We start from the raw sequence: 14194 nt of genomic DNA, 5'->3' as shown, positions 1-14194 counted from the left end.
GCTCCATAGATGGGGCAACTTCACACACAGATGGAGAAAAAAGGCAGAGGCGAGAATCAGCCAGAAAGGCCTGTTCCTGGTGGTTGTCAAGTCTATCCGTCGAGGGAGAACCGGAGGACGGGCGGCAGTCGGGCAGGACTATTCAGAACCTAGATGGGCTGTGCTACCAAAGCCACTTGTAGTGAGCTGCTGTTAGAAACAGCTCCGATCCACCGTGCTCACAGAGGTATCAGAAGGTGGTCTTCCAAGTGCCTACGAGGTGCTTGGTGCTTTCGTTCACCTTTATGCCCAGGTGAGATGGACAGCATTTTCCCCACTTTAAGAACTTTGTAACTATAGCTCTTCATTTTATACACTAGTGAAGAGGCGGTCAACAAGCCCACTGACTTCAAAGCCTGTACAGGAGCCGTGCCCCTCCAGTCTTTAATCCAATCCCCAAGCCTGACGGTATGTTGCTGACCTCAGAAGGGCCTGTGCAGGCACGCCAGGCATTGGGGCCAAAGGAACCTGCCTCAGGTCTAAGCTGCTAGTCACCAACCCTTTACCCCTATGGAGGTCGTGGCTGATCTGAGAGATGCAAACTCTTTTCTTTAATATTGTTACATAGATCAGGTACATAGGTTCAAGGTCATGATTAGCTGTGCGTTTGTATGTGACTAACCCAAATTGAAGAAAACCCTAATGACATGAATAAGGTTCCCTCAACAAGCAGAAAAAGATGTGTTAGGTGCTATGCATCCAAAATGAGTCAGTTATCAAAACATTTTTGCAAGTGCTGTGAAAAGTACTATACTTTAGGCATAAAAATATTGTTTGACTGCTACATTGTGCAAAGCCTACTGAAGATTCTGATTGTTAATGACATTGTATTTTTTAACAGTATCTATGTTTCCGTTATTTCAAAAAAAATTTTATATTTAATAATTTCTAGACCAACTGAAAATAAAAAATCATGTATTTTATTATATAAATGCAAATTTGCAGTTTAAAATTCTCCCCCACATTTCAGCACATACTAGTAACTAGTGTATCTATCAACACACATGACCGCTGTAGGGTTAAGCCAGGTCAGTTACAACAGTCTAGTGTCTTCCCCAATTCTCACAGTTGAGTACCATTACAATAGACAAACATCCAGAAATCAAAAGGTGCACCCTATGCCTTAGAAAGCTCCACAAATAATTAACACTGCTAGCTCATGAGTATGCCAAACGCAGTACCAGTTGACTGAAAGAAATTAGAACAGTTGCTCAGTTTTGATGTGCTTATCTTTAGAGTTAACTTATTAAGACACAGGTTTGTCCAGAAAAAGTCCAGCCATCGTTAATATGAGGATGGTTTGTGCAACATCGATGTAACCTGGCAGCCAAGGAGAGTAGACTGGAATGTGCATGCTTAAACAATGACTTCACTGTACCAGTCAGTGTGTACTGTGTGGGTGTCACATTCCAAATGACTGAGCAAGCAGAGCAATGAATCTACCTTTAATTTTGCATTAAGCTTGAACAGTCCTCCATGAAAACCATTCAGATGATTCAGACAGCTTTAGGTGACAATGCAATGAATGCAGTGCAAATAAAAGTGTGGCACACCTGGCTGGTGTGGCTCAGTGGATTGAGTGCCAGCCTGTGAACAAAAGGATCGCCAGTTCGATTCCCAGTCAGGGCATATGCCTGGGTTGCGAGCCAGATTGCCAGGAGGAGGCATGTAAGAGGCAACCACACATTGGTGTTTCTTTCTCCCTCCCTTCCTCTCTAAAAAGAAATAAAATCTTTTTTAAAAAAGTGTGGCACAAACACTTCAAAAATGGCCAAGAATCTGTTGAAAGTGGCCCACGTTCTGGAAGGCCTGCAAAAGCAGAACACCTGAGAATGTTGAACGTGTATGGGCTGCAATCCACAAAGATCAGCAACTGATGGTGAGAGAACTAGAAGCTGATCTGGGGATTCCCAACACAACTGTGTCCAAGATTTTGACACAGGAACTTTGCAAGAAACATGTCGTGGCAAAATTCATTCCATGGCTTCTGCTACCAGAGCCGAAGGAACATCGTGCTGCAGTTGCTAATGACTCTAGAACTGTGTAAGGTCTGAAGGTGCTTACTTTGAAGAGAACTGAGGCATCAATGTCCTATGAACACTGTTCCTTGTGTCTTGTTTCTTCAATAAATCTTCATATTACATGGGTTGACTTTCTGGAAAGATCTTAGACAAGGGTAGGACTCCAAAAAACCCAGAACTTACTTATACAAGATCGTGTATGTATTCTTACATGTTTAAACTTCAGATACCTTCAAAGTACTCTCCATTAGATACAATACCTATTGCAACATTTTCCCCACTGCTTGAAAGTTTTTGAACTCTGTCAATTTTGATGCCTTTTAGTGCTTCTGTCTTTTTTGTTTCAGCTCTTCCACATAGGCAGAATGTTCCCCTTTGAGGACTTTTTCATCTGGGCAAACAAGAATTGCTGGGGGCGAGATGAGGTGAACAGAGAGAGTGGGGAACAGGAGTCATGCCATTTTTAACACTGCGGTGTGGGCAGGTGCACTCACATAAATCACCCATCATGAAATGGGCAAAAGCATCCAGTCTCCAAAAAAAGTTCACTAAAGCCAATGTAGCCTCTCACACCAGCTGCTACACTGATGAGCTCCTACAACACTTTCTCACTTAGTGGGGAAAGTCTGTACTATAAAGGGCCCACCCTCCAAAAGATAATTCCATGCCTTTTTAGGGTCACCCCTCACACATTAAATTTACAATGTTTGGTTTGGTCGTCTTCAAACAAAATAGTGGCTTCTGGTTATTAAATAAGCATCATTTCCTGCCATTTTAATGTGTTTTGATTAGAGAACAGAACAGACATTTGTGACTGTGATAAGGTCCACGAACCTTTAGCACAAAATTGACTTTTTCTGCACCAACCCAAAGCAGTGACAGCTACTGTGTAATGTGACCCACCCCACCCCCATCCCACCCTGCATCTTCTTATTCCTACAGGAAACTCCAAACCTCCCAAACCATAACCATCATCTATGGAGAGGTCACTTAATTGCAACATTCACAAAGCAGGTTCAAAAGAAAGCAAGACAGATAAAATAAATGGTGAACCTTATCTACAAAACTGTATTTAATGACGACTCCAAACTATCATGGTTACATTGTATTCAGAAAAAAAATTATTTAAGGTACTAATGTATCTAATATACATGAGAAATAGTTCTATCCAAAAATAATTAAAAAGCATTAAGAGCTAAAAAAGGCAAGTTTTTATTAGCTGAAAGATGTCCTCAAAGTCTTTCTGAGTCTCATTCTTCAGGAATATAGAATAAAACACTTCTATAGAAGACACAGAAACACAAATAACGTTTAATGGTTTCAGCAAATAAAAGCAAGCTTGAATCTATGATTGAAAAATGAAAATAATTACAAGTATACATATGCAGAAAGTACAAGTTTCGAGAGCTTGACATCAATCAACTGCTGTCAAAATACATACTTAAAATAACCCAAAATAAAGCTGCTCACCAGTGGGGCACAAAATGTGACAAGGAGGGAGGGGCACAGGCCAAGAAAAGGGGTAAGTGAAAGCGAGCAACCTCCCCAAAGGTGCTCTTACACACGGACCCGGAGCGGAGGAACAGACACAAACCTGTCTAGGAACGTGACCAATGAGCTCACAGAAAGTGATGAAATGTCAGGTATAAATCAAAAACGATGACCCAAATCCCAGAGTCTCTTACATTTCACCCAGACATTAGCTAACCCCCTCGGATCTGCGTGGTGCTGTGGTGTTCATCATTCTGCACTGGAATGAAATGTGGGACAAACACATTACTGGCTGGAAAGTGTGTCTCAGAGCTAATTCACCCCTGAAGGTCAGGGTCAGCAGTATAGTACTGTAATCACACAATGTATTTCTTGATACGGAAAAGTAATATGTCTAAGGGGAAATTAAAGTAAAATTTATTTTGAACAATCAGCGGAATCTCAAACTTTCAAATGAAGGGATGTTGAAATGCCCATTCATTTCAGAATCGCTGTACACTCTCTGCCAGGGACTATCCCACTGTGCTGTGGCCCAGGAGTCACCTAACCGACCGGTCTCACAGAGGTTTCCAGCCCGTGTCCTTCCTCTCAGGAGAACATTCCGTTTCTAAGACTTCTTTAAAAATGTCCTTAAATGAGGCAATCTGCCGAGAACACGCAGACGAGAGGGGCCGCCCTGGGGCTCCCCGCCCTCAGGCGGCACCGCGTCCACCCTCCGCAGCCTCGGCTGCCTCGCTGTGCTGAGCAGGTTCTCCCCGCGCCTCCGCCTGAACCTACTGTCACGCCTTTCGCTGTCATCTGGATACAATCTGTTCTAAATCAAGTAATCCCCAACTCCTGCCTCCAGAGAAATCCACAGATGAAAAACAAAACAAAAAACCTTTATGAAGGAAGAACTTAAAACCTTCAAAAAATTATTTTAGCAATAGGTAGCAAAGTCTACCAGAAAAGACTGCCTCCTAATTTATCAACATTTTATTGACAATTTGCAAGTCCGATGAGACCTTCTAAGAAATACAGATACTAAAATATGTTAGAGAAAACGCTTGAAGTATGTATTCATATATGTAAACACAGCAGCACACTGATAGTTCACAATAAGCAATCATATACGATAAATATGTGCCATAAACCAATGTTGATTTTTACAACCAAAAAACAATGTTATGGTTCAAATCATGATTTCCTGATAAAGAGGCAAGGTAAAAGTAAGAGATAAAAATGCAGGTACAGACATCCAAGTATAATAAAAAACTAAATAAATACAATGTAAAATGAAATACAACTGTAGACAAGAGAGGAATTTAACACCTATGGTAACACATGTAGGCCAGGTACTCTACTTTCATTACGATAAAGCCACAGAAAGTTATTTGATACTATTCTTTGTTTACTAAAGGATGGCAAGTATTTCTGCTGGTGGCAGGTATGGATTATTTCATCAGAAAACATTACAAGGCTGAGGCATTAATGATACCACTTGTACATCAACCGATAGTTCCAATACCCTCTCATTAATCTTTGATAGCTGATAATTTGAGTAGAAAGACATGATAAATCAAAATATATGTCAGTTTTAAAAAGAAAATCCTTCAATGCAAACTCACCATCTAAATGGTAAACACAGGATAAATTCCTAATCTGACATAAGGTTTTTTTAATTCAAGGAAAAAAATACATGAATGAGTCTATCTATTTATGAAAATGCAAATGATCAAAACAGCAAACAGTAAGTTCAATTTGCAGTGCTCATCCGGTGCAGTATTTAACTGTCAAGGGGGAGCAGCTCAAAGGACATCACGGAATCTATGAACCAGCTAGAAGGAGCCATCCACACCTTGCCCTGCCGGACCCTCTCTGGGCGATGACTGGACAGGTCCTCGTAGATGATGTACTGTGTGCAGAAGCGCTGATCGGAGTCCGGGTTGGCATGGTACGCGACTGTGTTGATGGTCTGAGTCACGTCACTGTCAGGTTTGGGCTTCCTGTTGAGGATCTGGCCCCCAGCTGCAGTGACGAGCTTAATGAGGTTGTCCTTTGGATGGTGTTTGAAGATTCCTCCGAAATAGAAGTAGCATCCATCAAAGAGCTTTGGCAACTGAAATACAATTTTTTAAAAAATAAAAAAAGATTTTAAAAAACTTGTGAAAAGCAGATCAAAATATTTTAAAACACCGCATAAAGATGAGGGAATTAAAAATATAGTCATGAGCAGTTAGTTATGCAGCTACTTAAGGAGGCTCGGGAACAAAGTGGACTAAACTTCCCTAGTCAACCATCTCTGGTACTTCCGACTCTCCTCAGATTTCAGGCGTGTTTTGCATAAAACAAACAACCCCCCCCAAAACTGTTCATCAAACTTCTTTTATCAGAAAGCGTATTCATATTTAGCAAGACTTAAAGGCCAAGGATCGCTGAGTATCTGACATATGCTTCAGGGAGACGGGCTTAGACGGTCAGAGTAACATCACCGGGGACCACCATCTAGTTCTGCGCATCCACGGTCAGGACCCTGGACAGTACCAGCCGAAGGTCTCCAGGGCAGCGGAGTGGCAGTGTGGCCTGTGGGGGTCAGAGGCGTATTCCTTGGGGCACAGGACATTAGGAAGCCATGGCTATGGGTCCAATTAGCTATGAAACACACTTCTGTGTGCTTTATGAAAGGAAAGTTTCAGACTCCCCTTGCATGAAAATTTGTCATTTCTAATGTCCATCAGCAAGATAATGGAGTGTTACCCATCACAACTGCGTCTGTGGCCATAAAGACATATGGTAACTAAATCCGAGCAGCAGCTGTAAGTCTTCTTTCAAGTTACTTCCTGCATCTGAGACTCACCTCCGATTCCGAAAGGTTTATGGGAATGTTCAAGATGCCAAAAACGCATTAACAGTATGAAATTATTGCCTTCTGGATTTTACTGCTCATCGTGATCATCTCTCAGAATCAAGTGTTTGAAATAAGTACAATTAAAATTTTAATCAGTCACCTGTACTCACTGAGAGGGCAGGCGAAGATTTTCCTGATGGTGATAATAATATTCAGACAGAACGAGAACAAGGAAAGTAGCGACAAAAGAGAAATACCAGCTGTTCTCTGTTGATCCTGCTTCTCTGGGGTCCTCCAGGAACCTCAAACTTCTCTTCCTGCTCCCAGTCTCCGCTTTGTAGACAAGCATTCACCCCTGACAAAAAAAGAAAAAAAGAAAAAGAAATGTCAAGTGAGCATTACTTCTTTCTCACTGAAAGTAAGCAATTTACCTAAGTGTTTTTTCTTCTTCATAAGTAGTGTTTCTAAATAGAAACTTTATGCCAAACCAAATGCAATAAAATGAGCTTTCCGCATATAAGAACATATGTTCCACATATAAGAAAATATAAGAAATCTCTTCTTCAGAGGACTGAGCAGTAAAGTAGTACTGAACACTAACAAATGTGTTTCCTTGCTGAAAAACCAAAATCAATACAGCATTTCACAAATATGAACCTAAATTATCAAAAGGACGGTGAATAAGCAGTCCCCGGTTTAGCTCAGCCTACAGTGATCTATCTAAACTTGAACGTTTGTCATCCGCATCCTTGTTTTCTGACATGAAGCGAAGTGCTTTGGTCCACTGCCCCAGGCTCAGCTGGCCACACCACAGGGGCTCCACAGCCCTGGTTCAATCACCAATAAGCAGAGCCTAAGGCATGTCTGGGGTTTGACAGGTACACAGCGAAGTCACCACTCTAGCGACGACTCGGTGAATACCTCTAGTGCTCTGGAGCTGCTTCAGCGGAGGTGTTCGAAGGTGCTGCTGAACGCACAAGGTCAGGAAATTTTAGTAACTCAATGCGGCATCTCTCCAAAAGCAGAGCTTTGTCAGGAGACTGACTTTTTTCTTAACTTGGGGCTGTTAATGCATCTTCATATTCCACACTAAACCTTGGCCTACCTAGAACTCCCTCTCACGTGACACTTAATTTCTTAGCACAAGACGCATAGTTGGCCAAGTCTGCTATGCTGAATCCTATTCTAAATCCTGTTCTTCTCATTAATTATTCCTCTCATAAACATCATGGTTCTATGAAAATTGTTGGGTTTTTTGTATAGTAATTATATTTTACAAATACTATAATTTTTAAGTCACTCACTTATAAAATTTTTGACTAGGTCAAAGTACCCTGCTAGAAACACTGCTCGTGTGTTCACATTACATCTCATACTGTTTCAGTATTAAACACCAACCCCCAAAGCATTAGTCGTCTAGCTAAATCACCAGCTTACATCAAACTCATTGTTTTACATGTGAACCATTGCTTCTACTTTTTACCATCCGGCATGGAGCGCCCCGTCTAAACCTCCTTTCCTAATGATACTTGCAGAGCACTCATAACAGAATCTTTAGACAACGAATAGGTCAGCCGATGAAGCCAAGGACTTAACACGGAACACCCCTACGGCATTTACTGAAGGTGAATGGCTAATGTCTAACTACAGAAGTGGATAAACGGGCTATGTTTATGCTTGTTGCTTAGCCATTATTGTTTTATTTACTGTCAAAAAAGCATACAAAAATGGTATCTGTTCATCCTGGCAATGTGCTGACTTTAGTCACTCAACAGGACACAGCCATAACAGATACTGGCAGGAGGCAGCACGGCATCGAGGAAATGAGGACATGAGACGGCAGGCACCAGGAGGGCAGCAAGGCACTTCCCCTGCGCGATGCCCGTGCCTTCACGGAGTGAACGTGCCCCGGGTCATGAAACTGTCAGCTGCGCAGCCGTTGTGCAGCGAACTTCGGTGGAGTGCGGAAGGAAATCCACGCTTGATTACTGCGCTGAATGAAGAATGCCTGCCTCTGATATTCCCTTACTCTAAGTAACAATGTGCCAGCTCTCCAGGCCACCTAGTATCAACTAAATAAGCAAATATATTGTGTTTCCCCTCTGAAAACAAAGTGCTCCATTAGAACTGCTGTCATAACATGGGAAATATCAAGAATTTCTCAAAGGCTGGGGGTGACAGCTAGTCCAAGGGTTGCAAGTACAATGTCTGCAAGGGTCAGATCCCACACAGCCATGAGGAACCTGGTGCAAACTGGTAGGAAGCTGTGGAGACGGCAATGAATGAGAAAACGCAAATGATATTTAAAGACACGAAAATAAAGTGGGTATGCTGGACATAACCACACAAGTTGTCTTCTGTGGTCCTTTGCCACGCTGAAACTCCTTGATGCTGCATCTACTCAGCCTCTTCCTTTCTTAGGAAAGGAAACTTAAGTCCTAAGAGATTTAAGCAACTTTCTCCACAACAACTGAAATGAGACCTCACATATCCACAGTTTAAAACCATGTATTCTTCTTTAATCTTTATTCTTTTTTTAAAAAAACATCTTAGTAAATGCAAGGCATTTTCTACTCAGATTTAATATACTGTGACTCTCTTACAACAAATCACATAATCAGTTAATATATGAGTAATAGGAGGATCCTAATTTTTAATAGATTAGCCAGGGTATATGAAATGGCAAAAACCAAACACTGCTGGCTACCTTAGAGAGAGTGTAGGAGAGCCTGCATTTGGCTCTGCCGTCAGCGGACCAAAGAAATGAGTTTAATTAACCTAATTACTATCAACGTTGCCACTCCAGTTTGAACCCTAGGACTTTCTGAATGAAGATGTACTGCACAGCAGACTTTTACGATAATTACAAACTCATATCAACTTCCTAGTGAACCTCTTGAGATGAACTAACTGTACTGGTAACTAAACAAGTACAAAAACAAGAATGAAATACTTTAAAATAAACTTTCAGCAATTTAAATGTTGATACATTAACATCATCAAGGAAATGGGAGAATCTCCCAGACAAAACATTATCTAATGAACCTGCGTGAATAACAGATTAACATTTTAAGGTTTTATTTACTCAATAAAAGTTAACCTGCAACAAGAATACTTAAGCCTAATCTCCATGTTAAATACCAGAACTTTCCCAACATTTCTACTCAGAAGCTCATCTAAAGGATGATATAGTGTGATATAGTGTGATATAGTGTGATATAGTGTGTGTGTGTATATATATATATATATATACTATAATATATATCAATATCTTAAAATAGGTCATTGTTCAATAGGTACTTTTTAAAATTTAACCAAAATATATTTTATAGTCATCATATATATTTAACAAAGTCCTTATTCTTCCATTATCTGCCACTAATATAGTTGAGCACAAAGATAAACTCTTATTCTTTTTGGAAAAAGGAAGCATATTGCAAGACTCCCTGTTATCTTTCTCAGCGATTAATTTCCAAACTGAAGTGACTTTACATGAATAAGTTATGCTATTTATGTAAACATAGATTTTTGCATATGCCAGAATGTATACACTTTAAAATGTCACTACCCTTATAAAAATATGCTTTATATCCTTTCTTACTTTTTACATTGCACTGTATTTTAAGATTTTGACCGAAGCTATCATTGTGCAGAAATAGAGGAATTACTTATCTTATTAAAGTAAGAGATTCTTTTAGCCCAGATGTATTCCTGATCATGTCTGCCATTTCAGGTAAGCTTTCCTTTGGCCTGGTTGTATTACTTTTTTCATATATGGGTAAGCAGCCCCATTCCCAAAGTACTGCTTAACTTGAAGTTATTAACTCAAAGTCATTAAGGTAGCTCTGGCTACTTCAGCAAAACCTGGAAGCTTTGCATACTGAAGCAGCTTATGAATTCTGGGTTACAATAATTTTTTTCACAAAAGAAGTTTGTACTATACCAAAAGGCATTCCTTTATTCTAAATCTCTAGTAACTACTCTTACCTCCTACCTCATAAACACATATGTAACTACAGGTGTGTATTTTCATTTTAGCTGCATGAACGAGTGATGACCTTCACGGGTCTGTATTAAGCTTGGTGACTTTTTGTCATTTTACAAGAGAAAAAGAATCATACAAACAGGAAGGAGAGGGGAAAAGGGGGTTCCCGACTCCACTGCCACACACGAATGATTACAGAGCACAATGAAGCCAGAATAAAGCTTCAGCATGAAGATCTGTTACACGTACAAAGGGGCAGATTACCCGCCATGGTAGGACACAGAATTTGCTCACTTCTTTCAAAAGCTAGAGCAGTAAATAAATCCGTATTTTAAAGAATTGTTATTCTTCTGCAGCTACTGTAAGAGGTAAAATGAAAGCTAAATGCTCCATTCAGGCCATCATACACACACATCCAGTTTTGGAGCTGAAATAGCACTGAAAATCACAATTAAGTACCACTCCCAGTTAACACCAAACGTCCCAAAAAATAATTAAAATGGGATCAAACATCACTCCATGTCAAAAGGAAAAGCCTTAATAAACGTCATTAGATCTACACTAGGCACTTATGTAACTTAAGACAGCAGCATATTAAAAAAAAGTGAAGAAATTCCCTCTATTAAAAAACAACACTCATTATAAAAACAAAAGAATTTACTTTTAAATGCTTTACTTTTAGGCTTTTTAGTCAAACAGGATGTGATGTCACTGAACTTCAGAAAAAAGAAAATCACTAGAAGAAACATTTTAAACCCATGACAAAAGAAAATGGAAAAAAACAACTTACACTCACATCCATTTCTGAAAAACTGGGTGGCAAGAAAAAGAGGAAATAAACGTATTATTATGAAATTCCACAGCAAAGAGTGAAAGAACAATGAAATAAAGGCTAAAAGGGAAAATAAAAGCTAAATGCTTTAATTATGCCAGCACAAACATCCAGATTTGGGACATCACAGAAAACTGTCACAGACCATTAGATTTTGTGATTCTACATAAATACCATTTAACAACTGGTTATTTCTGGATACGTTTAAGCCAGCATTCTAATTATAAACATATTGATATATAAAAACACATTTCTTCATATGACAGTATATTGTACTGATTTTACTTAATGCATATGAAGAAATAGGTCAAATTCTATCACAAAATATATTACTGTATCATAGAATTTTCTTAGCAAAAACTTGGATAGCAATTCTAAAAATTTGTTATGAGTAATATAAAAATCATTCTCTTTACAGATGTGGTTAAAGACCATACTCAGTCTAATGTCCAAAAATTTTAATAAAATAACTTAAAAATCCATGTAAGATGACTATAGGGGGCAGGGGGCGGGTGGGAGTGGAAGAGGTATGTATAGGGAGGACATGTATGGTGATGGGAAAAAATAAAACAAAAAAGTAGTTTAAAAACTCACACACACAGTATTCTTTTTCAGCCATATCTTTACAGTTCAAATATTTATGTAAGAATATCTCTTGATTAGGACAACCACGTATCAAAATGCATTCGCTAGGTCCGCACAACGGGCACCACGGATCTGGCTGTCAGAGGGAAGAAACACACGCACAGGGTCTAAGCTCGCTCACCGAGACGGGAGCACTGCCTGCCCGACTGCTGTCTGGAAAAGACTGCATGAAGAAGGCACCGCTATTAGAACCTGAGAAGTTGAATTTCCTCCTCGACAACCTGAACTTCACTTACCTGGCACTGTTTCTTACACTGTTATAAATAAACAGGCACCTACTTATTAACCCACCACTGTTTCTTTTGATTATTTCTTTGCTGTATGCATTCACATATTTATATATTTTTAAAGATATAATTGTTCTACGTATTTTAAAACTAAAACAATCCTGTTTTTTAGTACTACAGTTCTTAATCATATAAAAATGCAAGTTTTTTCAGAGAGTATCTTTAAACATTTCAAATTTTTCTTAATTCTCTCATTAGGTTATTCTCCCTACTTCTTGCTATTAAGAAATAACAACAGAAATAGTCTTTTTCTTTCTTTAATTGGTTGTACTTGCTTAGGGTAAATTCTCAGAAGGGAAATGATTAGATCAAAGGATGTTAATTTCTCCTTGGACTCTATATTAGAAAACATGGGGATATGAACTCCAGTAAGAGATTCTATCCACCCTTCATCCTAAAAGAACCACTGATACTAGAATATGTTATTCACTACTGTGAGAATCACCAAATAGCACACTATTAAGTCAGCTTGAGTCCATCAGTGATTCTATAAAAATGACATGGCCAAACCATTAAATTGACAAAAATGTCCATTTCTTAAAGAAGGCAGATTTTATGGGCATGAATCATGTGGCCTGTATATGTAACCAAATGCAAACTCAGCATATTCACGAGAACTATACACTCAAAGTTAAGTGGTAAATGCCGTAACATTCAAAATCTCACATGGTTTCTTTATTACTGAGACCTTATTATTATGAAAATCTATTCCTTCCTATAACCACTGGCAAGATTTCTGGCACAGATTCAGTACAAAAGCATCTATAATCATGAAACCATTTTAAATCAATTTTTTTAAACACCGAGACCCAGTTAAGACCTGCCACAGGTTTGAAAGGGAAAAGCTGCAAAAAATAAGAGTGAGACAGAAAGAAAACCTTTTTTTTCTGACACAAAAGGTTATGATACTTGCTTATCAAATTGCTTATCACACTTCTCAAGCTCATCAGGGCTGGGAGGGACTAACGACAGAGCCCAATGAGAAGGGGGGGATGAGCCTTGCTGGTCACAGCCACCTGAGTGGATACGAACACCCCGTGGGCACCAGCATCGCCAGACAGGGGGCGGCTGCATTTAAAAAGGAAATGAGCACCAGCTGCTAAAAGGAAACAATTTTACAAACCAAGTCAACTTCAAAAGACAGATTAAATTAAGAATATTGTAATAAATCAAGCATTTCTACCATAAAATTTCAAAGCACAAAGCCAAAAAACAAAGTTTTTGAAAACAAATTCTGATCCATTATTTGCTTCTTACAAAACATAAACTCTTCTTTTTTCTTTAACTGTTTAATTTGAAACAATTATAGATTCACAGGAAGTTGTAAAGAAATATACAGGGAAGCCCCGTGCACCTTCCTCCAGGGGTTCATGTTAACATCTTATGCCATTATAGCACAATACGCAAAGCAAGAATTTCACATTCATGCAATCCATACGGCATATCCAGTTATATGTGTACTCGTGTGTGTATGTTATGTGTGGTATGTGTGTATGTAGATTTATCATTTAACTACACGTGTAGCCTTGTAAAAGGTAAACACTAGTAGGATCAAGATAGTAAACTGTGCCATCACTAGACTCTTCCTATGACACTTTTCCATCACTGTTCTTATTATTTTTCACTGTATGTTTTCCATTACCATTTGCCCCCTTATGCTCCCCTCTCCCACAGTTAACACACTGCTGTCCATGTCCATGAGTCCTTTTCCCTTTTTGCTCCACCCCCCCGCCCCCAAACTCCCACCACCCTGCCCCAAGAGCTGTCAGCCTCCTCTCTGTCTCTACCCTTACTCTTTTTTAAACCACTTGTTAACGAAAAAAGATCAATCTATCATCCTATTTTGGTCACTGTAACAAAAGTAGATGCTTTTGCTGCTGAAGAGTAGAAGATAACCCTGTATGAGTTTTCTTTCTATTTGTCTTCAAGCACTAGGTGAACGAACCAAGGTTAAGAAAGCCAACAAGAGCAGGGAAGGTGAAAGGCAGCTCTGATGGGGGTGGTGGCTGACAACCACCAAGGAGCGGGTACGGGGTACATTTTCAGAGGAGATTTAGACAATATAGA

At 39.4% G+C, this 14194-nt stretch overlaps 1 protein-coding gene across 1 annotated transcript in view; it reads right to left on the bottom strand.

Moving 5' to 3' along the window:
* Positions 1–3251: 3251 nt before the first annotated feature.
* Positions 3252–14194, bottom strand: part of BARD1 (BRCA1 associated RING domain 1) — a 64784-nt gene continuing 53841 nt past the window's right edge. Inside the window, exons 10-11 of the mRNA XM_028509301.2 lie at positions 6636–6733; positions 3252–5649 (exon numbers count right to left, since the gene is read on the bottom strand). Of these exons, the coding sequence (XP_028365102.1) occupies positions 5317–5649; positions 6636–6733 (431 nt within the window). The 3' untranslated portion in view covers positions 3252–5316. The remainder of the gene's footprint in view (positions 5650–6635; positions 6734–14194) is intronic.

This window comes from Phyllostomus discolor, chromosome 4 (assembly GCF_004126475.2).
Source record: "Phyllostomus discolor isolate MPI-MPIP mPhyDis1 chromosome 4, mPhyDis1.pri.v3, whole genome shotgun sequence".
Classification (NCBI taxonomy): Eukaryota; Metazoa; Chordata; class Mammalia; order Chiroptera; family Phyllostomidae; genus Phyllostomus; species Phyllostomus discolor.
The sequence above is the reverse complement of the archived record's forward strand: the minus strand, read 5'-3'. Positions and strand labels throughout refer to the sequence as shown.